Here is a 19,568-nt window from a genome sequence, read left to right as displayed (position 1 = left end):
TCCCCATTTCTCTCTTTTTTCTTTTTTTTCTGCTCCCCCCCAACCCCTCCTCCTCACCCCCCCCCCCTTTACACACGCGTGTTCCCCCCCGGGCACGTCGCACACGCGTGTGCGCTCCCGCCGGAGGCCATAGGAAGGCGTTGGCTCTGATGGGGACTTGCTGGGCACCGTTTTTGTGTGTGTGTGTCCCAAAAAAAACACCCCCAACAACTTCGTCACTTGGCGGGGGGGGGAGACGGGGGTTCTTCCGTCAGCAGCATCCGGGTGACCCTTACCGTTTTCCCGCAGGCCAGGAAGGAGACCCCCAGGGCGATGAGACACAGCCAGGTCTGCCGAGGAAAGAAGGTGGTTGAGAAAGGTGGTGGGACCTTACGGGAGCTCGTTTGGGTCTTCATCACGCGCTTCAACGGCAAATAAATTCGCCTCTGAAGTCGTACGGGGAGGAGGGAAGATCCTGAAGCGAGGCCAGGGAAGGGCAACGGAGGCGGTGAGGGGGCTGGAGGTCAAGGAGAAGGGGCTGGATCCCAAGGAGAAGGTTTTGGAGAAGAAGAAGGGGTTGGAGAAGGAGGAGAAAGGGCTGGAGAACCAAGGAGAAGGGTCTGGAGGTCAATGAGAAGGTTGTGAAGATCAAGGAGAAGGTTATGAAGACCAAGGAGAAGGGCCCGAAGCCCAAGGAGAAGGGTCTAGAGTCCGGAGAAGGAGAAGAAAGGTCTGGAGAACCAAGGAGAAGGGTCTAGAGGTCAATGAGAAGGTTGTGAAGCCCAAGGAGAAGGGGCTGAAGCCCAAGGAGAAGGGTCTAGAGGTCAATGAGAATGTTGTGAAGACCAAGGAGAAGGGGCTGAAGCCCAAGGAGAAGGGTCTGGAGAAGAAGAAGGGGCTGGAGAAGGAGGAGAAAGGTCTAGAGAACCAAGGAGAAGGGTCTAGAGGTCAATGAGAATGTTGTGAAGACCAAGGGGAAGGGGCTGAAGCCCAAGGAGAAGGGTCTGGAGAAGAAGAAGAGTCTGGAGAAGGAGGAGAAAGGTCTAGAGAACCAAGGAGAAGGGTCTGGAGGTCAATGAGAAGGTTGTGAAGATCAAGGAGAAGGGGCTGGAGAAGAAGAAGGGTCTGGATCCCAAGGAGAAGGTTATGAAGCCCAAGGAGAAGGGTCTGGAGAAGAAGAAGAGTCTGGAGAAGGAGGAGAAAGGTCTGGAGAACCAAGGAGAAGGGTCTAGAGGTCAATGAGAAGGGTATAAAGACCAAGGAGAGGGTCTGGAGGCCAAGGAGAAGGGTATGGGGATCAAGGTGAAGGGCCTGAAGCCCAAGGAGAAGGGTCTGGAGAAGAAGAAGGGTCTGGAGGCCAAGGAAAAGCGTCTGGAGAAGGAGGAGAAGGGTCTGGAGCCCAAGGAGAAGGGGTCTCCCTCTCCCTCCACCCAAACCCGGGTGCCCCCAGAGAGGTTGTGGGAGCCCTTACCAAAAAAAGTACTGGTGACGGCATCCCCATCTTCGTGTTTCTGCTGGAGGTCCCTCAGCTGCTGGGACTCCTGGCACACGTAGATGGTCAGTCTGGGCCGCACCATCCTAGGGAGAGAGCAGGGAGTGAAAGCCACCGGGTTTGCTCAAGGACAACACTTTGCCAACGCTTTTCCCTCCCTGGTATCCTCAGAAAGAAAAAAGGAGATGGACAGACTCAGCTCGAAGCAAAACCATCCTGGGCATCCCCATCCTGCTGATGCACCGAGGCTGGAGCAATCCCAAATCCAGGCTGGGAAGAGAATGGATGGACTGGGAGCAGCCCTGAGGAGAAGGACTTGGGGGTGTTGGTGGAGGAGAAGTTCCACACGCCCCAGCAACATGAGTTGGTAGCCCAGAAAGCCACTGGCAACCTGGGCTGCACCCCCAGCCCTGTGGCCAGCAGGGCAAGGGGGGGGATTCTGTCCCTCTGGGGAGACCCCCCCTGCCCTCAGTGCTGCCTCCAGCTCTGGGGCCACCAACATCCCAAGGACACGGAGCTGTTGGAGCGGGGCCAGAGGAGGCCCCGGAGATGCTGGGAGGGCTGGAGCCCCTCTGCTGGGAGGGGGGCTGAGAGAGTTGGGGGGGTTCAGCCTGGAGAAGAGAAGGCTCCAGGGAGACCAGGAAAGCTGGGGAGGGACTCGGGATCAGGGAGGGGAGCCATGGGATGAGGGGGAAGGGTTTTCAACCAAAAATTGGGAGATTTAGGTGGGATCTGAGGAAGAAGTTGTTTGGTGTGAGGGTGGTGAGAGCCTGGCCCAGGTTGGCCAGAGAAGCTGTGGCTGCCCCATCCCTGGAGGGGCTCAAGGCCAGGTTGGAGGGGGCTTGGGGCAACCTGGGCTGGTGGGAGGTGGCCCTGCCCAGGGCAGGGGGGGGCACTGGGGGGGCTTTAAGGTCCCTTCCCACCCAAATCTGTGACTCTCTGATCTTCTATGACTTCACGCCTCTGCCGATCCACAGACACCCACCGAGGGACCCTGCCTCATTCCAAAGGCTCCCCCAACCTTTCACCTGCTGCGTCATGAAATCGAGGCCTTTTTGGGAACAAGGAACACGTGAATTGCTGAAGAGATGGTGAAAAAAAACAGGGGAAAGGTCGTGTGGGTTGGTGGGAGCAGCAGAGAACAGATTTCTAAGCAAATTTGGCCACGAAAGCCTCAACTTCCCCATGGGTTCTGACCCTGGGCTGACTTTAGTGCCTGTAAAATGGGACAATACTCTTGGAAAGGTGAGAAAATATCTCCAGGGGCTTTATCCTGCCTTCAAGGCGTCGCGCCTTGAAGCCCCACTTACCAAATAGGCCACAAAGCCCAGGTAGATCACGCTGAGAATCCCAGCCCCGATGTACAGAGCCATGTGGTTGAGGGACATGACGTAGGCCACCACGAAGTACATGTTGATGCAGCAGATGAGGAGGATGAGGAGGCCACCGGCCACCTTCCAGAACCTGGGAGAGGAAGCAGAGCACGACGGGGTGAGGTGGAGAGGACGTTCTTGCCTTCAGAGGGGATGGTCTAAGCCAGGAGCACCCCAGCATCCCCCGTCTCCCGCTTGGAGACCGTTCCCTTCCTACTTACAGTCCATTGGCAAAATCGTTCATGACGCTGGGGAGGCTGGTGAAGGTCAGGACGGGGATCAAAGCGAAGGGAAGCTGGAAGAAGCGAGAAAATATAGAAGAACAAAGAGTGGAAATTAACTCTGATTATCTCAGGAGGGAGAAACATCCAAGGCTTGGTGGCATCTGACAGCACTTCCCCAAAGCAAGTGAGTCAAAGGGAGGAGGAAGCCATTTCAGACCTTGGCTCATCTTCTCCATATCCTCCCAGAAGATCAACACCTCCCCCAGGCCCCAAAAAACCCAAATATTCAGCGCTAGATGTTTTTTTTCTCTGAGGCCTCACCCCAAAACTGGGCATTTCTGCTCACCTGGAGGCTCATGAGAACGTTTAAGAAGTCGTTCATGCCCGTCAGGTGCTCGACATCCTGAAAGATGGCCACCAAGAGGGTGGGGGTGATGGCGATAGAGCGTGTCAGCAGCACCCGGGCGAATCGGGACCAACGCAGGTTCAGGAAGCCCTGCAGGAAAAAAAAAACACGGATCAGGAGTGATAACGGCACAGAGACTTCGAGGAAAAGGGGATCTCGGGGCAGGATTAAAAGCTGATTTATCTAAAAGGTCCATCAAGGTGTTTTATGGAGCTTCCAGCAAGAGCTGAGCATCCAAGGAAGGGAAATCATCAATATTAGCTCTAAAGGCTCAGGAATAGAGAGAAGGGGGACGTGGGCAGACGCTCAAGAGCGTTAATTACCTCCATAACGAACTGCCCCGAGTAGGTCCCCGTCATCGTTGAGCTCTGGCCGGCGGCGAGGATCCCGATGGCCCAGATGTAGAGAGCGGCAGGGCCAAAGTAACAGCCCAGAACGGCGCCCTGGAACGGAGATTGGGAGGCTCCCGTCAGTTCAGTCCCACCTCCCAGAGCAGGAAAACCCGGCAAATTCCCTTCGAGACCATGGGAATCACGAGGGGTCGAGGTGGAAAGGAAGGACTAATTAATTTGTAGGAGAGGGAAGAGCGTTTCCCAACTCACCCCTTTGTAGATATCCACCTCCAGCGTCTTGTTGTCGTTGGGGAAGAGGGAGGAGTGGGGGCTGCTGGCGTTGACGCAGATGGAGTGCTGCAAGGAGATCGAGGGGACAGGAGGTTGGGTTTTTCTCAGCCAGGGGAGAGCCAGGAGGAGAAGGAACACAACAAAGCTGGGGAGGGGTGGCTGACACAGCAGAGGGCTGGGCCACCATCCAGCGAGACCTGGCCAGGCTGGAGAGTTGGGCAGAGAACTTGATGAACTTCAACAGAGGGTGCTGCACCTGGGGAGGAATCACCCCCCAAACCAGGACAGCTTGGGGGTGACCTGCTGGAAACCAGCTCTGAGGAAAAAGATCTGGGAGTCCTGGTGGCCACCAGGATGCCCAGGAGCCAGCAATGTGATGGCCAAGAAAGCCAATGGCATCCTGGGGGGCATCAGGAAGAGCATGGAGAACCTCAAGGGAGGTCATCCTGCCCCTCTGCTCTGCCCTGGGGAGGCCACAACTGGAGCACTGGGACCAGTTCTGGGCTCCCCAGTTCCAGAAGGACAGGGAACTGCTGGAGAGGGGACAGCAGAGGGCTACAGAGATGCTGAGGGGCCTGGAGCATCTCTCTGATGAGGAAAGGCTGAGGGATTTGGGGCTTTTTGGGCTGGAGAAGGCTGAGGGGGGATCTCATCAAGGGTGGGTGTCAGGAGGATGGGGCCAGTCTTTTTCCAGTGGTGCCCAGTGACAGGACAAGAGGAAGCGGGCACAAACTGGGACAGAAGTTCCACCTAAACATGAGTAGGAACTTCTTCACTTTGAGGGTGGCAGAGCCTTGGAAGAGGCTGCCCAGAGAGGTGGTGGGGTCTCCTTCTCTGGAGACCTTGAAAACCCCCCTGGATGAATCCAACCTGCTCTGGGTGACCCTGCTCTGGCCAGAGGGGTTGGAGGAGATGATCTCCAGAGGTCCCTTCCCACCCCATGTCATTCTGTGACTCCGTGAAATGGCTTCACGTGAGGAGCGGTGGGTGCTGGAGGTCCCAGGGTGCTGGGTGCTGCTTCAGGCCAGTTTAAATTGTAATAATCAGCACCCCTGGTCTTTTTTCCTTTTTTTCCAGAATTTGCAGGCTGTGCTTGACCCGGGAGCACTGAGAAGGCTCAGAGCTGCCCCTCAGGTTCCCTCAGGAACCCCAAAAAGCCCCGGGGTTCGGTGTCACCCAGAAGAAAAGTCCCAGCCCCAACTCACCACGTCGGCATTCGTCTGGTTAAAGAAAGCCTCAGCGAAGACGGTGACGACAAAGATGTTAATGATGAAGGAGACAAAGAGAGCGATGCAGGACTCAATGAAGAAATACTTGTTGGCTTCTCGTACTTCCCTCTTGTTGGCACGGTTCACTTGCCGGGACTGAAAAAATAAAAAAGGGGACATTGTGACAACAAAAGGCTTGAGAAACAGGAATTTGTGATTATATTACTTATTTCTCTAATTATACCCGATTTAGAGAGCGGGACATGGGTCACCGGGCAGGAAGAGAACGTGCTGGAGGGAACAAAAAACAAACTCCAATATTTGCAGAAGCAAACGGTTGGTTTTGGCCACGCTGGCCAAGAGATCACTTCTGGTCCCAGATCCACAGGGGCCACGCGTTGGGGGACATGTGTCCCCAAGGTTCTCAAGGGTTTCCCTGTCCCAGGGATCCCACCAGACCCCTTCAGGGGGTTTGTTATGGTCCCACAGAGTAAATGCTGAAAGCAGATGCCCAGAGGGTGGGATTTTTCAGGAGTTTGGGGCCTCCCAGTGCTCCATCCTCATTAATCACCAACTGGTTGGACTGGGAAGGGCCCCTGAGGACCATGACCTGGACTGAGGGGAGAGAGTCCACCCTCAGTTGGCAGAGGACACCGGGTTGGGTGGGATGTTGATCTGCTGGAGGGTGGGAAGACTCTACAGAGGGGTGTGGACAGGTTGGATCCATGGGATGAGGCCAAGGGTGGGAGGTTCAACCAGGCCAAGTGTCCCACCAGCCTCATGGAGGCTCCAAGCTGGGGAAGAGAGGCTGGAGCTGCCTGGTGGAAAAGGACCTGGGGGTGTTGGTCACCAACCAGCTGAAGATGAGCCAGCAGTGTGCCCAGGTGGCCAAGAAGGCCACCAGCATCCTGGCCTTTATCAGGAAGAGTGTGGCCAGCAGGACTGGGACAGTGATGGTCCCCCTGGACTGGGCACCGGGGAGGCCCCACCTCAAGGGCTGGGTCCAGTTTCGGGCCTGCATCCTGGCCTTTATCAGGAAGAGTGTGGCCAGCAGGACTGGGACAGTGATGGTCCCCCTGGACTGGGCACCGGGGAGGCCCCACCTCAAGGGCTGGGTCCAGTTTCGGGCCTCTTATGACAAAAAAAGGACATTGAGGGGCTGGAGTGAGTCCAGAGAAGGGCGACGGAGCTGGTGAGGGGTCTGGAGAAGAAGGAGAAGGGGCTGGAGAATCAAGGAGAAGGGGCAGGAGAACCAAGGAGAAGGGGCTGGGCAAGGAGAAGGGTCTGGAGAAGAAGAAGGGGATGAAGACCCAGGAGAAGGGTCTGGAGAACTTGTGAGGAGCAGCTGAGGGAGCTGGGGGTGTCCAGCCTGGAGAAAAGGGGGCTGAGGGGAGACCTTCTCGCTCTCTCCAACTCCCTGAAAGGAGGGTGGAGCTGGGGGGGGTCGGTCTTTTTTCCCAAGGAACGAGAGGAAACTGCCTCACGTTGCTCCAGGGGAGTTTTAGGATGGATTTGGGGAACAATTTCTTCCCCAAAAGGGTTGTCAACCATTGGAAGAGGCTGCCCAGGGCAGGGGTGGGGAGACCATCCCTGGAGGGATCTGAAAGCCGGGCTTGTAGATACGGATCAGTGATGGTTGGTCAATGTTGGGTTGATGGTTGGACTGGATAATCCAAAAGGTCCCTTCCAACCCAGGCAATTCCATCATTCTGCGATTCTATCACCTCCTTCCAGCCCCTCTGCCCTGGGCAGGAAGAGCTTCCACTAATTAGCGCAGGCGCTTACCTTGACCAAGGCAGAGTGGAGGTACATGTTGTGGGGCATGATCACGGCCCCCACGATCCCCACGGCCTGTTCCAGCTGGGGGGTCCCGCAGTCCTTGCAATAGGGGATGAACAGTCCCTGCAGCAGCTTCCCCTGGTCGGGTCTGACTGTGATATACTGGCCACGGAGAAAAAAGAACCACAGAGATTTTAGCATGACGTCCTTTGCCCGTTTGAAGATGCTCCAAAGCCAAAATGTGGCCGTTTTTTTGGTCAAAAATAAACCCCAACGTGTAATTGTTGGCTCTAATAAAACCAGGGGTGTTGGACAGAAGAGCCAGGTGATGGCCACGCATCAAAACCACACACCCAGCTTCAAATATATTTCATTTGAAGTGTCCTTCCCCTCCCTGTTTTGGTGCTGGAGTAGTCGAGGGGGACAGGGAATTGTGTGACCAACATGGAGATGGTGGAGGTACCTCGTATCCAAACGTCAGAGCCATGATGGTAATGAGGAAACCAAAGAAGGCTTCCAGCTTTCGCAAGCCTGTGGAGGAGAAAAAGAATAGAACCATCATGAGTTTAGAAAAGCTCAGTCTCTTGAGAAAAGCTTTATTTTCTGGCATTTGGGAGGAGGATTTACCATATTTGTCCAGGAAGAGGAAGACGAAGGTGTCGGCGATGGTGATGAGGACGCCGCCCCACAGCGGGATCCTATGGGAGACCCCCAGGAGAGACATCAGCCCCACCAAAACCACCTCAGAGTCCAAAATCTCCTTTTATTTTGGGCGCTCCTTGGGGGAAGGAACCCCAAGGTTTGTTTGGAGCCCGACAAGGCGCAGGGCAAGGGTTGTTTTTTGCACAAAGAGCTCAGAGAAGAGCTTTTCTCCTCGAATTTCTAAAGCGAATCACACGTCCACACCGAGAATGAGAGGAGTGAGCGGGATCTCAGGGGGGTTGGAACTCCATGATCCTTAAGGGTCCTTCCAACCCAAACCATTCCATGATTCTATGGCTTTTAATAACTCCTTGGTACAAAATTGTACCTTCCTGTTACATTTCCATTTCCCACCTTCCCAGCCAAAGAGGAAACCTTTCTAAGAGTCATTTATTAGGGATATAAAATTCACCAGGAAGGCTGCAGCCCAATTTTGATGTCTATTTTAGCCAGTTATGCCTCAAATTATAAGCCAGAACCTGTGGTTCTCCTTATAAATGAGAAAAAAAGGGAAACAGGCACCAAAAGGCTGAGTCATGGGAGAGCGAGCGCAGCTCGGATGAATCACCCTCCGCAAAGAGCTGATATGGGAAGATTTATAGGAAATAAATGAGCCTTTTTTTGGCACAGAGGGTGTCACTTTCTTAATCCCAGAGAGGAGGACTCATTTCCTGCTGCCTTCTGACGACAAACCCCACTTACTTGCCCATAGACAGGAGGTTGATGGCAATGGCCGAGCCGATGACTTCTTGCATGTCGGAGCCGATGATGGCCAGTTCCACCATCAGCCACAGGATAATCCGCGGAACCTGGAGGTGAAGAAACATCCAACGCCGTTAAAAGGAAGGAAAACAGCTTCTCCCTTTAAATTCCTGGATGAGCGCGGGGTTGTGGTGATGGTGGATCCAGGAATGGTCTCATTTCCCTGGATGTGGCGTGGAAAATACGTTGATAATTGTCACTTTAGGGCTGGTCTGGAGCAGAAATCCAGGCTACCCATGGCATTCCTTGGTTGCTTATATTATCTAAATGACTCGCCTCGTTATGTTTCCACATCCCGAGGTGCTGGAAGGGAGCCTGAGAAGATGTTTCCATGGTGGGACCCATGACACAGGCTCAGGTGTTGGATGAGAAACATCAAACTGCCCAGAATTGGGGACACCGAATTCCCCCCCTACAAAGCTCTTTCCCAAGGCATGGCCTCACTCATCCGCAGCTGAGCCCTCTCTTACACAAGCCCTGACTCTTTCTTCAGCAGGGAAACATAACAGCCCCATGGAAAGGGCTTGTTCTAAAGGGTCATCTTCTCTCCTTGTGATTCCTCGAGTTTATTTAAGCAGAAAGAATTTCAACCTCGGGAGGAAAAGTTCAACCAGGAAAGCTGAAATCCTGGGGCTCCTTCCTGACTCTTTCCAATTCACTGGCAAATTCCAGGACGTTCACCCACCTCCCTTTTTTCCCCACTGGGACCTGAGGAGTCCCCCCATGAGCTCTCATAATGGCCCAGGTTCTTAACGAGCCCTTCGCCGCTGCTAAATTAGGGCTGCAATTAAAATCTTCCTCCAAATCTGCCTTTCTTCCAACTGTGAGCCAAACCGCAAGAAATCAACTTCATCGTAGAATCATAAAACCATAGAATGGTTAGAGCTGGAAGGGACCAACAATTTGTTGTCCCCCAGTTTGGCCAGAAAAGCAAGAAGTGACGATGAAGATGCATTTGGGCAACGGGGACGCTTTCTCCTGCGGAGGATTTGGGACTTAAGGGGCAGCGGTGACACCTCAGGAATCACCTACCAGGTCCAAAACCAACACCCACCTGGGAATGATCCCAAGGACTCGCCCAGGACCGGGATTGTCCCCCCCTCTCCTGGGGATGTCACCCACCTTCTGGTACTGCCGGTTGCAGACTTCGGCGAGGTGCAGCCCCGTCACCACCCCCAGCCTGGCCGCCAGCCGCTGCAGGAGCAGCCCGATGATGGTCGCCAGCATCAGGACCCAGAGAAGCTGTGGGAGACACCAAGGTGGAGGTGGGTGCCTTGGGGCAGCAAGAAAAGACGACCACAAACAGGGTCTCCTACACCCTGAGCGCACCTTTTAGGCATTTAAAAATACACATTATTGTCATTTAGAGATTGGTTTACGTGCCCAGGAAGGATCCATATGGATATAAAGGCAGGATTCACAGCCAGAGGGGGCATCTGAGGGTCTCACCTTCCCCTTTCTCCTTCTCCGGGGTGTTTTCAGCATTTCACCTGTAGGTTTTTTTTGCACTGACCTTAAATCCTGCCACGGCCCCGGACTGTAAATCCGACTCGATGTTGCCCGGATCCAGGTAAGCAATGCTCATCAGAAACCCCGGCCCCGTGAAAGCCCAGAGCTTGCGGAAACTAAAGCAGGAGTGCTGGGGAAGGGAGAGAGAGAGAGGGATGGATGGATGGATGGATGGATGGATGGAGGGATGGAGGGATGGATGGAAGGAGGCATCAGCCATCAGCCCCACGGCGCAGCCCCCTCCTAACGCAGGGGACACACCATTCCCACCACCCACCCCGCCTCCCGGGGATAAAAAAAGGCAAAAGAAAGCAGGGAATTGATTTTAATTTCCTCACTGGCCACTTCAGCCTGTTCTTTCATCCTAAGTTCTCCAGAAATCTCTGGTCTTCATCCAAAGAGTTTAGGAGCAGGCTCTGGAAGAGCCAAGGACACGCTTTCTGGGTGGGGGTGGGGTGGGGGGAGATGAATCCTCCCGAAATGTTGCTTAATCCAAAGCAAAGACGGCACCTACACCCCGCCCCCAAAGGGGACAAGGCTGTGACAAAAGCCAGGGAAACACTAATCCTTGATAAGGGAACAAAGAACCAAGGTCCTGGGGCTACAAAAGAAGATGTTTCTCTGCTCTTTAGCGGGTCTGGGGAGACAAATCCTGGGTGATGAATCATTAACTCCACAGTTAATCACTGAGCACCCCCTTCTCCTCCAGCTCCCCAGCCAGCCAGCCCAGTTACCCTTCCCAGTCTGGGCAAGAAGGGGAACTGGCACCCGAGGAAAGGACTCACTCAGGAACCAAGGGTTGGCAGATTTTTCCACTGGGATTTTCCCATGGGAAGGAAGGGAGGGAGGCTCAGCCCCACTCACCGTTTCATCTTCGGGAATGGGGATCTTGCTGTCGAAGTAGGTGGTAAAAGGCTCCTCCGAGGAGGCATCCGGTGGCTGCAGAGGGTTCATGCTGCTGGAAATGGTATTCACCATCTCCCCATGATCCCCGGAGGCATCTTCTGCCGGGGAAAGAGAAGCACGAAAGGAAAGAGGAGTGAGTGAGGACCCCTGGAAACATGGAAAAAAAAACCAGAAGAGTTTGGCAAGACCAAAAAGAGCCCGTTCTGCCCTCACTGCTGACGCTAATTAAGCCACTAAGAGATAATCACATGAAAAAAGAAGGTACTGGTGTAAATCCACCCCAGGATTGCCCTAACTCCCCTCTCCCAGGCAGTGAGAGGGGGCCGGCTCCCTGGCACTTTATTTATTCGGCTTAATTTTAAAACAATCAAAAAAAAAAAAATACAAGCCGTCCCGGGGAAGTGCGCGACGTAACAGCAGCCCCACAGAACATCCGTAATCATTAACTGGCACCCAACGCGCCAGATCCCAGAGAAAACCACGGCTCTTTTCGCTCCGTTTCGGAGAGAATTACCCCAAAAAACCCTCCGGGAGAAGTTTAATCCTGGAAGGGACCCCGATTCCCCGCGAGCTGTAGGGAAGGTGATTTTGGAAGTAAATGAGAGTCAGAAGCCCCCTTCCCCGATTATTTGCCCTTCTCTTAAATCCCGAGGCGGGGGCAGGAGGCAGAGCCAGCATGAGTGAATTTTCAGGCCAATTCCTAAATTAAAAGGAATTCTAAATTGAATTTGCCAGGAAGGTGAAGGTGGGGTCACTCCAGCCAGGAAAATGCACCTTCTCCCCGCTGATGTGTTAAAACCTGTAAACCTCCCCCCCTCCCGATTCTTCCCCTCCCTGCTTTCAGCAAAAAGCCCTTTTTTTTCTTCCAAAAAGGAGCCCTTACTCACTTCTGCTCTCCCTCCGTGGCATTTTGCTCTAAGAGCCCAAGAGCCACACGTGTCCCCAGCGCCCGACCTTGGGAAGAGGAGGAAGGGAAAAAAAAAAACCCAAGGCTGGCTCTTTTACCAACTTTCCTATTGCATCATCGGGCCCCAAGCGAAGTCATTGATTCCTCCTTTTTTTTGGCCCCTGCCTCCCAAACAGAATCACAGACTGCTGAGGATTCAGGGAAGGGTGGAGGAGCTGCCAGGGACCTGGAAAGAGGTGATGTGGTGCCTGGTTTGAGTGATGCTCGGGGAGGAGCAGAGCTCCTGGGCAGGGGGAGAAGCAGTAATTTATGAAAATGGCTTTTTGATGCTTTTTCTTGTGACGTTTCAGAGGATCCCAGAATGATATGGGGTGGGAAGGGACCTCTGGAGATCATCTCCTCCAGCCCCCTGGTTGGACTCATCTCATCCCTCCCAGGTTGGATTCATCCAGGGGGGGTTTTGAATGTCTCCAGAGAAGGAGACCCCACCACCTCTCTGGGCAGCCTCTTCCAGGGCTCTGCCACCCTCAAAGTCAAGAAGTTCCTACTCATGTTTAGGTGGAACTTCTTCTGTCCCAGTTTGTGCCCGTTTCCTCTTGTCCTGTCACTGGGCACCACTGGAAAAAGACTGGCCCCATCCTCCTGACACCACCCTTGATGAGATCCCCCCTCAGCCTTCTCTTCTCCAGCCCAAAAAGCCCCAAATCCCTCAGCCTTTCCTCATCAGGGAGATGCTCCATCATCATCTTTGTAGCCCTTTGCTGTCCCCTCTCCAGCAGTTCCCTGTCCTTCTGGAACTGGGGAGCCCAGAACTGGTCCCAGTGCTCCAGCTGGGGCCTCCCCAGGGCAGAGCAGAGGGGCAGGATGACCTCCCTCCACCTGCTGGTCACACTGTTCTTGATGCCCCCCCAGGATGCCATTGGCCTTCTTGGCCACGACGCTCTGAGCTCTGTCCTTCAGCCAGTTTTCAACCCACCTCCTTGTCCTTTCTTCTAACCCAAACCCCCGGACAGCCCTGTTTGCCCAAGGGATTTGGAGCGACCCGTGGTTGTGTCGTCGGGGCAGGAGGGAGATGGGTTGGCAGAAGACAGGCTTGTCCATCTGGTTAAACCAGCTCCGGGAGATGTGAAACTCCTCCTGAGGTCACCTCGAAAGCGGGGAGGGTTTGTGTCGGCCGTGGTAACAAGGGGAGGGAAACGAGCCCATGGAATCCTTGGGGTGGTTTTTGCAGGAGAAAGGAATTAACGGATGAGAGCTGATCGGTGAGCCTTACCGTAGGGCGCCTTCTGCTCCGTGTCTGAGTTCCCCATGGTGGAACCCTTCTGGTGGCTGGGAAACTGGGTTAAACTGGCCACCTTGGCTGTAAAGGAGAGAGAGGAAAAAAACCTGTCAAGAAGGAGAATAAAAACCAACAGGAGAGAGTCCACCTCCTGGAAGGACAGATCGACCTCCCTCCGGGTTCTTTGCTCCCAGAGGAGTGAGCTCCCAGCAAAGGAGCTCCTTTTCCAGCCCTGAAGAACTTTTTGGGGGTCAGGTCTACCTCCCTGGTCCTCCTTCAGCTCTGAAGAACTTTTTGGGGCCAAATCTACCTCCCTGGTCCTTTTCCAGCTCTGAAGAACCTTGTGGGGCCAGATCTACCTCCCTGGCCCTCTTCCAGCCCTGAAGAACATTGTGGGGCTGGATCCACCTCCTGGCCCTCTTCCAGCCCTGAAGAACCTTCCGGCGGTCAGATCTACCTCCCTGGTCCTCCTTCAGCTCTGAAGAAGCTTTTGGGGCCAGATCTACCTCCCTGGTCCTTCTCCAGCTCTGAAGAACTTTGTGGGGCCAGATCTACCTCCCTGGCCCTTTTCCAGCCCTGAAGAACCTTTTGGGGCCAGATCTACCTCCGTGGTCCTTCTCCATCTTTGAAGAACCTTGTGAGGCCAGATCTACCTCCCTGGTCCTTCTCCAGCTCCAAAGAACCTTTCGGGGCCAGAAAAGGAGCATTTTTGCTTTGGAAACTCTGTGTTGCACCAACCTGGAGAAGGTTTGAGCAGATGGAGTGGACAAACCAAGGCGAGAGGAGTGTTTGCAAACAGCTGGGCTTGGGCCAGAACCCATTACGAAACTCCAGCGAAGGAAACAAGAGTGGAATTTCCTTTATGTGTAAAAATCACACATCATCCCTCCCCTTCCAGGCACGATTCTTACGTCCATGCCGCGCCCTGTCCAGGGCACGTGGAGTTTCTTTTAAGGCCACGACGTAACTCTTTCATCACGGTGTATTTTTAAATATTCAACTGAACCCACGTGGAAAGGAGCTGGGATCAGGTATGGGACTTTGGATGGAGCCGGGCTTTAAAAGGTCAACCCCCCCCCGCCCCTTCCAAAACCCCTCAAGGACAAGTCAAAGCACCAACAATATATACCTTTGGTATGTAAAGCACTTAATCTCCCTCAAACCCCGTTGTAAATTAACGGGAGATCTCCTAATAACCCAGCAGCATTGGTTGAGTGAAGATATAAAAGGCAAACATTAGCCAGGAATTCATTTTCAGTGATTTGAAGCAATTTTAAGTTTTCAAAGATTAATTCCCCCTCTTCCAAAACCAGCTCCAAAGGTGGTTTGTGACCCAGCCAGGTGAAAATAATCCAAAGGTTGTTTCAGGAAGGGCTGGGGCGATGAGTTGTTTTAACAAGAGTTATTTATCCATTCCAATATGCTCACGCCGTTAACGCATTGGCTCTGGGGCAGCAGGGGGAATAAAAGCAAAGGAATAAAAGGAATAAAGCAAAGGGATAAAAGGAATAAAGCTCCAGCAGCTCCCAGTTCCGCACAATTCACCTCTGGCCCCCGCCAACCAACCTGGGATCAGGAATTCACTTATTCTGCCACTTTGCAAATAACCTGGAGCGTTTGCTCTGGAGCAGCAGAAGGAGGAGGATTCATCCCGGAGAAGGATCCATCCTGGAGGAGGATTCATCCCAGAGGAGGATTCATCCCGCTTGGTCGGGGACAACCTCGAGGCTGGAGCAAAGCTTTTCTCTGTCACACACGCTATTTTCCATCTCTACAGGCTCCTTTTTAAAGCACTAAGCCCAAGGGCTTTCATTAAAAAAAACGAAAGCCACCTAAAAATGAGCAAGAAGCCATCTTTTCCCCGAAATCTAATTCCTTCAGGAGGAAACAGAGCTTACCCTGCCAGGCAGCAGGTCCCAGGAAACGCTCCTCTCTGTTAACGAAGGCAAAGAGGAAGAAGAATCACGTGAGGAGCGTTCGTTACAGTGTGGGACCGACCTCGGTATCTCCTCACAAAACTCATCCCGGCTTGGGTGGGAGGGGATTGGGTTCCCCTATCTCCTCCGGCAGCCGCCCGGCTCGTCAGGAGCTCAGCTCATCCACCACCCGATGGTTTTCGCACGCCTGCAGGCTCGGAAACGCTTCCTCAGCCCTTTCTCCTACCCAGCTCTGAACCGGCAGTGTCCTCAGGAGCCAACGGTGACCCAGCAGTGTGCCCAGGAGCCAACAGTGACCCAGCAGTGTCCTCAGGAGCCAACAGTGACCCAGCAGTGTGCCCAAGGTGGCCAAAAAGGCCAACGGACGACATCCTGGCTCGTATCAGGAATAGCGTGACCAGTGGGAGTAGGGAAGTGATGGTGCCTCTCTGGATGAGCTTTAAGGTCCCTTCCAACCCAAAACGTTCTGGCAATTCCACCACTTCCCTGGGTTGGAGGGGACATCCATTCAAGTGGTGGTTTAAGGGTTGGATGGTTTAAGTTCATCAAGCCCAACCATCAACCCACCACTGCCCAACCCACCACTGCCCCATGGCCCTCAGCACCGGCTTTTAGATCCCTCCAGGGATGGTGTTTGGGGAGTGGAGCCATAGGACGAGGGGGAAGGGTTTTAAACCAAAAAATTGAGGAGATTAAGGTGGGAACTGGGGAAGAACTTCTTTGGTGTGAGGGTGGTGAGAGCCTGGCCCAGGTTGGCCAGAGAAGCTGTGGCTGCCCCATCCCTGGAGGGGCTCAAGGCCAGGTTGGAGGGGGCTTGGGGCAACCTGGGCTGGTGGGAGGTGGCCCTGCCCAGGGCAGGGGGGGGCACTGGGGGGGCTTTAAGGTCCCTTCCCACCCAAATCTTCACGCCTCTGCTGATCCACAGACACCCACCGAGGGACCCTGCCTCATTCCAAAGGCTCCCCCAACCTTTCACCTGCTGCGTCATGAAATCGAGGCCTTTTTGGGAACAAGGAACACGTGAATTGCTGAAGAGATGGTGAAAAAAAACAGGGGAAAGGTCGTGTGGGTTGGTGGGAGCAGCAGAGAACAGATTTCTAAGCAAATTTGGCCACGAAAGCCTCAACTTCCCCATGGGTTCTGACCCTGGGCTGACTTTAGTGCCTGTAAAATGGGACAATACTAATCCCTTCCAATAATACCGATTCCAACCCAAACCCTTCTGTGATTCTACGATCTTCAAGCAACTCCTCAGCACCAGGAGTGAGCTCACCACGCCCCTTTCTGCCTCCTGGAGGCAACCACTCACCACAACCACTGCCGGGTTTGACTTTACACCCCGTATTCCCACTCCTTCCCAGGCAGAATATTCCTTGGAATAAAGCAAAAAGCCAAGAGCGGGACATCATGAGGTTGCTCTAATCACAGAAGCAAAGACACTAGAGCCATTGTCTCCACCTCGGAGACTCACGGAGAGAACAAGGGATCATTCTTCCAGCTCCAGCCCTCCCTTTTCGCTGACGAAACCATACGCCTCCAGCCAACGGGTCTTTTCTTCGCAAGGAACCCCCCCCTTGACGTGGAGACACGGTGGGGGGGTTTGCTAGATGAGCCCTGGCTCATGCTGGGAGCGGTTCCTGCCATTGAGATTCCCGCCTTCGACTTCCCGCTTGGAAAAACTCTGGTTCCTCTGGGGCACGTTGTGACCATTAACTCTTTTAGGGCAGTTTTGGGGCTGGAGCCTTGTTAGTGCCATAGTTTGCTCGCGCCGGGTCACACCAAAAACCCGACCCCGTTTCTTCCAACTCGTGTTATACAAGTTCAGGGCGGCCCCAAAATCAACACACCCACCAAAACCGGGGCAAACAACCCGGTTAATCACTCGCCGGCCCGACAGGGGTAACTCCTTGCCCGTACAACCAGGTCACCCCCCCCTTTCCAGACGCCCACGTGGCTCTGCCGGCACCGGCCCCGCCAGGTCCCAGCCCTGGAAAAAGCTTGGTGGAAGGTGCCGGGTGGCAGGAATCCCACGGGATTCCTCCTGGCTCTCTCGCCCCTGCTCCCGCTGATGGCCAGGGGTGATAAAAGCAGGTGAAGAAAAGGCTGCGAGGACCTTGGCTTTGCTCCCATCGCTGAGGTCCCCCCTCAGCTGCCTCCTAAATGAGCTCATTTCCCCACTAATTGCTCACCCAGGGTCACCCGCCTGAGCTGGGCCATGCCCTGGGTGCAGGAGCCAAGATGTGGGGGGCGACCCCTGCTCAGCCGAGGGCAACTCTCCTTCTAGAAAGACACAGAGTGATGTATTTATTTCTACAGAAGGAGAACAAGAGCTGGGATGAGGCAGCCTGGAAGCAAGGAGCCACTCTCCTCCTCCTCGATCCAAAGGCTCCTGGATTTGGGATTCAGCCCCCGCAGCCGCTCCCCAACTTTTCTCATCTGCTTTTTATAAGTGTGAAAAGGGAGGGGGACTGACCCACGCCGGAGACTTCAAATATTTTCACAACCTGCAATAAATCAAATTGATTGGAAAGCTCCAAATTAATTGGAAAGCTCCATTCCAGCAGCAGCCACGAGGCTCGAGGGTTAAAAGCACCCTCAAAAACCATAAAGCAGCACGGGATAGCGGGGAAACTTTGCTTAAAAAGTGCTGTAAAGCAGGGAAAAAAAAAAAAAAAAAAGATGGGCTGTGGGGCCACCATGTGTCCCCCTGGATGCCCCGAGCCTTGTCCTCCGTGGAACAGGGAGCTGTCATCTTATCACCGACCGCAGCATCCCGCTCTCCCAGTTAAACTCCAGCGCTCCAGAGGGGGTTTGACGGTTCCTCCTCCCCTTTGAACGACCCGTGCTCAGCCCCGGAGAGAAACCGGAGAGGTTTTCCCTTCGGAGGAAACCTCTGACTTCTCGTCACGCCGCCCGGACTTTGGTCGGCTCCTCCGGAGGCTGAGAGCTGGGAGGCAAATCCCTGCCCAGGGTCACGCTGACCTTCCCCGAGCTCGGCCCCACATCAGGGAACCGCATCGGGAGCCACTGTCACTAGTCCCCAGCCTCCCCACAATAACCTGCTGGATTTTGGGACCCCCGGGGGCACTTGGCTGCATCTCTGGGGTGACAACAGGGCAGGAAACGTGGGTCCTGTGTCCCTCAAAGCTCCCCGAGGCTTTAAGAGCTGTTCTCTCGTCGCCAGCCCCGCCATGAAGTTCATCTACAAACAGTGTGTCCCCCCCCAGGCACGTCAGGGACAAGATCGGGGCTACATGGGATGGTTTTGCCCCAAACACCAAGGGGGGGACACCGTGATGGAGGATTAATGTCTGACCTGACTCTTGGAGTTGGGGGAGGAAGGCAGAGGATGAGTCAGGGGCATCCGGGCCAGCAATGGGTTCGGTGGGGCAAGGAGAGCCTGTCCTCAGAGAGCCCCCCCAGAAAGGAGACCCCCCCAAGGGCACCAACCACTCAGAGAGCCCAGGCATATGGGGGTCCCTGAGCCCCAGCGATGATTTGGGGGCAGTGCCTGGGGTGCTGGGGGGCAATGGCTCCATGGCACCCCCTTGCAAAACTGAGCTGGGATCCTGCAGGGATCCCAGGGGTGGCTTAAGGGAGGCTCCCCCCTCTGCCCCCAGCACATGTAAGGGACCCCCCAGGGATCAATCGAGGGGGGATGTCCCCCAGCACACCCAGGGGACCCCCAGAGATCACCCAATGGGGGGGGACCCCTCTTCAGGGATAACTCAATGGGAAGGGATCCCCCAAGGATCACTTGAGGGAGGATTCCTCCCCCCCCAGCACAAGCAAGGGAACTCCCCAGGGATCAACTGAAGGGACATCCCCCCCAAGAATACCTCAAGTGGGGGACCTCCCCAGGGACAACTCAATGTGGGAGGGGAACCCCCACAACACCCAGGGGACCATCCAGGGACCACTCAAAGCGGGGGGAACCCCCACAACACCAAGGGGACCCTCCAGGGATCACTCAATGGGGAGGGGAACCCCCACAACACTCAGGGGACCCCCCCCAGGGATCATTCAGTGGGGAAGGAACCGCCAAGCACCCCCAGGGGACCCCCCAGGGATCACTCAATGTGGGGGGGGAACCCCCACAACACCCAGGGGAGAGCCTGTCCTCAGAGGATCGCTCAATGGGGGGGAACCCCCACAACACCCAAGGGATCACTCAATGAGGGGGAATCCCCCCCAACACCCAGGAACCCCCCCAGGGATCACTCAGTGGGGGGGAACCCCCACAACGCCCAGGGGCCCCTCCAGGAACCACTCAAAGTGGGGGAACCCCCACAACACTCAATGGATCCCTCAGGGACCACTCAATGGGGGGGCGGAACCCCCACAACACCCAGGGAACCCCCAGGGATCACTCAATGTGGGGGGGGAACCCCCACAACACCCAGGGGACCCCCCAGGGATCACTCAGTGGGGGTGACCCCCTCAAGGATCGCCCGAGAGGGGGACCTCCCCCCATAGCACACC

The 19,568-nt window shown here is 54.8% G+C and overlaps 1 protein-coding gene across 5 annotated transcripts in view; it reads right to left on the bottom strand.

Annotated features, from left to right (window-relative positions):
- The window catches only part of SLC11A2 (solute carrier family 11 (proton-coupled divalent metal ion transporter), member 2), a 28,155-nt gene that overhangs the window by 3,774 nt on the left and 4,813 nt on the right, over positions 1 to 19,568 (bottom strand). For 2 of the 5 annotated variants that reach the window (XM_014955711.1, XM_014955713.1), the window contains 15 exons: positions 13,144 to 13,230; positions 10,922 to 11,061; positions 10,062 to 10,187; positions 9,671 to 9,790; positions 8,489 to 8,595; positions 7,712 to 7,782; positions 7,548 to 7,615; positions 7,091 to 7,246; positions 5,303 to 5,461; positions 4,077 to 4,163; positions 3,798 to 3,917; positions 3,415 to 3,564; positions 3,066 to 3,139; positions 2,782 to 2,935; positions 276 to 329 (listed from right to left, as the gene is read on the bottom strand). In XM_014955711.1, the coding sequence (XP_014811197.1) occupies positions 276 to 329; positions 2,782 to 2,935; positions 3,066 to 3,139; positions 3,415 to 3,564; positions 3,798 to 3,917; positions 4,077 to 4,163; positions 5,303 to 5,461; positions 7,091 to 7,246; positions 7,548 to 7,615; positions 7,712 to 7,782; positions 8,489 to 8,595; positions 9,671 to 9,790; positions 10,062 to 10,187; positions 10,922 to 11,061; positions 13,144 to 13,230 (1,673 nt within the window). Of the gene's footprint in view, positions 1 to 275; positions 330 to 2,781; positions 2,936 to 3,065; positions 3,140 to 3,414; positions 3,565 to 3,797; positions 3,918 to 4,076; positions 4,164 to 5,302; positions 5,462 to 7,090; positions 7,247 to 7,547; positions 7,616 to 7,711; positions 7,783 to 8,488; positions 8,596 to 9,670; positions 9,791 to 10,061; positions 10,188 to 10,921; positions 11,062 to 11,850; positions 11,929 to 13,143; positions 13,231 to 19,568 lie in introns of those variants that run through there. The other 3 variants (XM_014955712.1, XM_014955714.1, XM_014955715.1) reach the window with 2 other exon arrangements.

The sequence above is a fragment of the Calidris pugnax genome, unplaced genomic scaffold (assembly GCF_001431845.1).
Source record: "Calidris pugnax isolate Ruff unplaced genomic scaffold, ASM143184v1 scaffold300, whole genome shotgun sequence".
Taxonomy (NCBI): Eukaryota; Metazoa; Chordata; class Aves; order Charadriiformes; family Scolopacidae; genus Calidris; species Calidris pugnax.
This window is presented reverse-complemented; position numbering and strand designations above follow the sequence as displayed.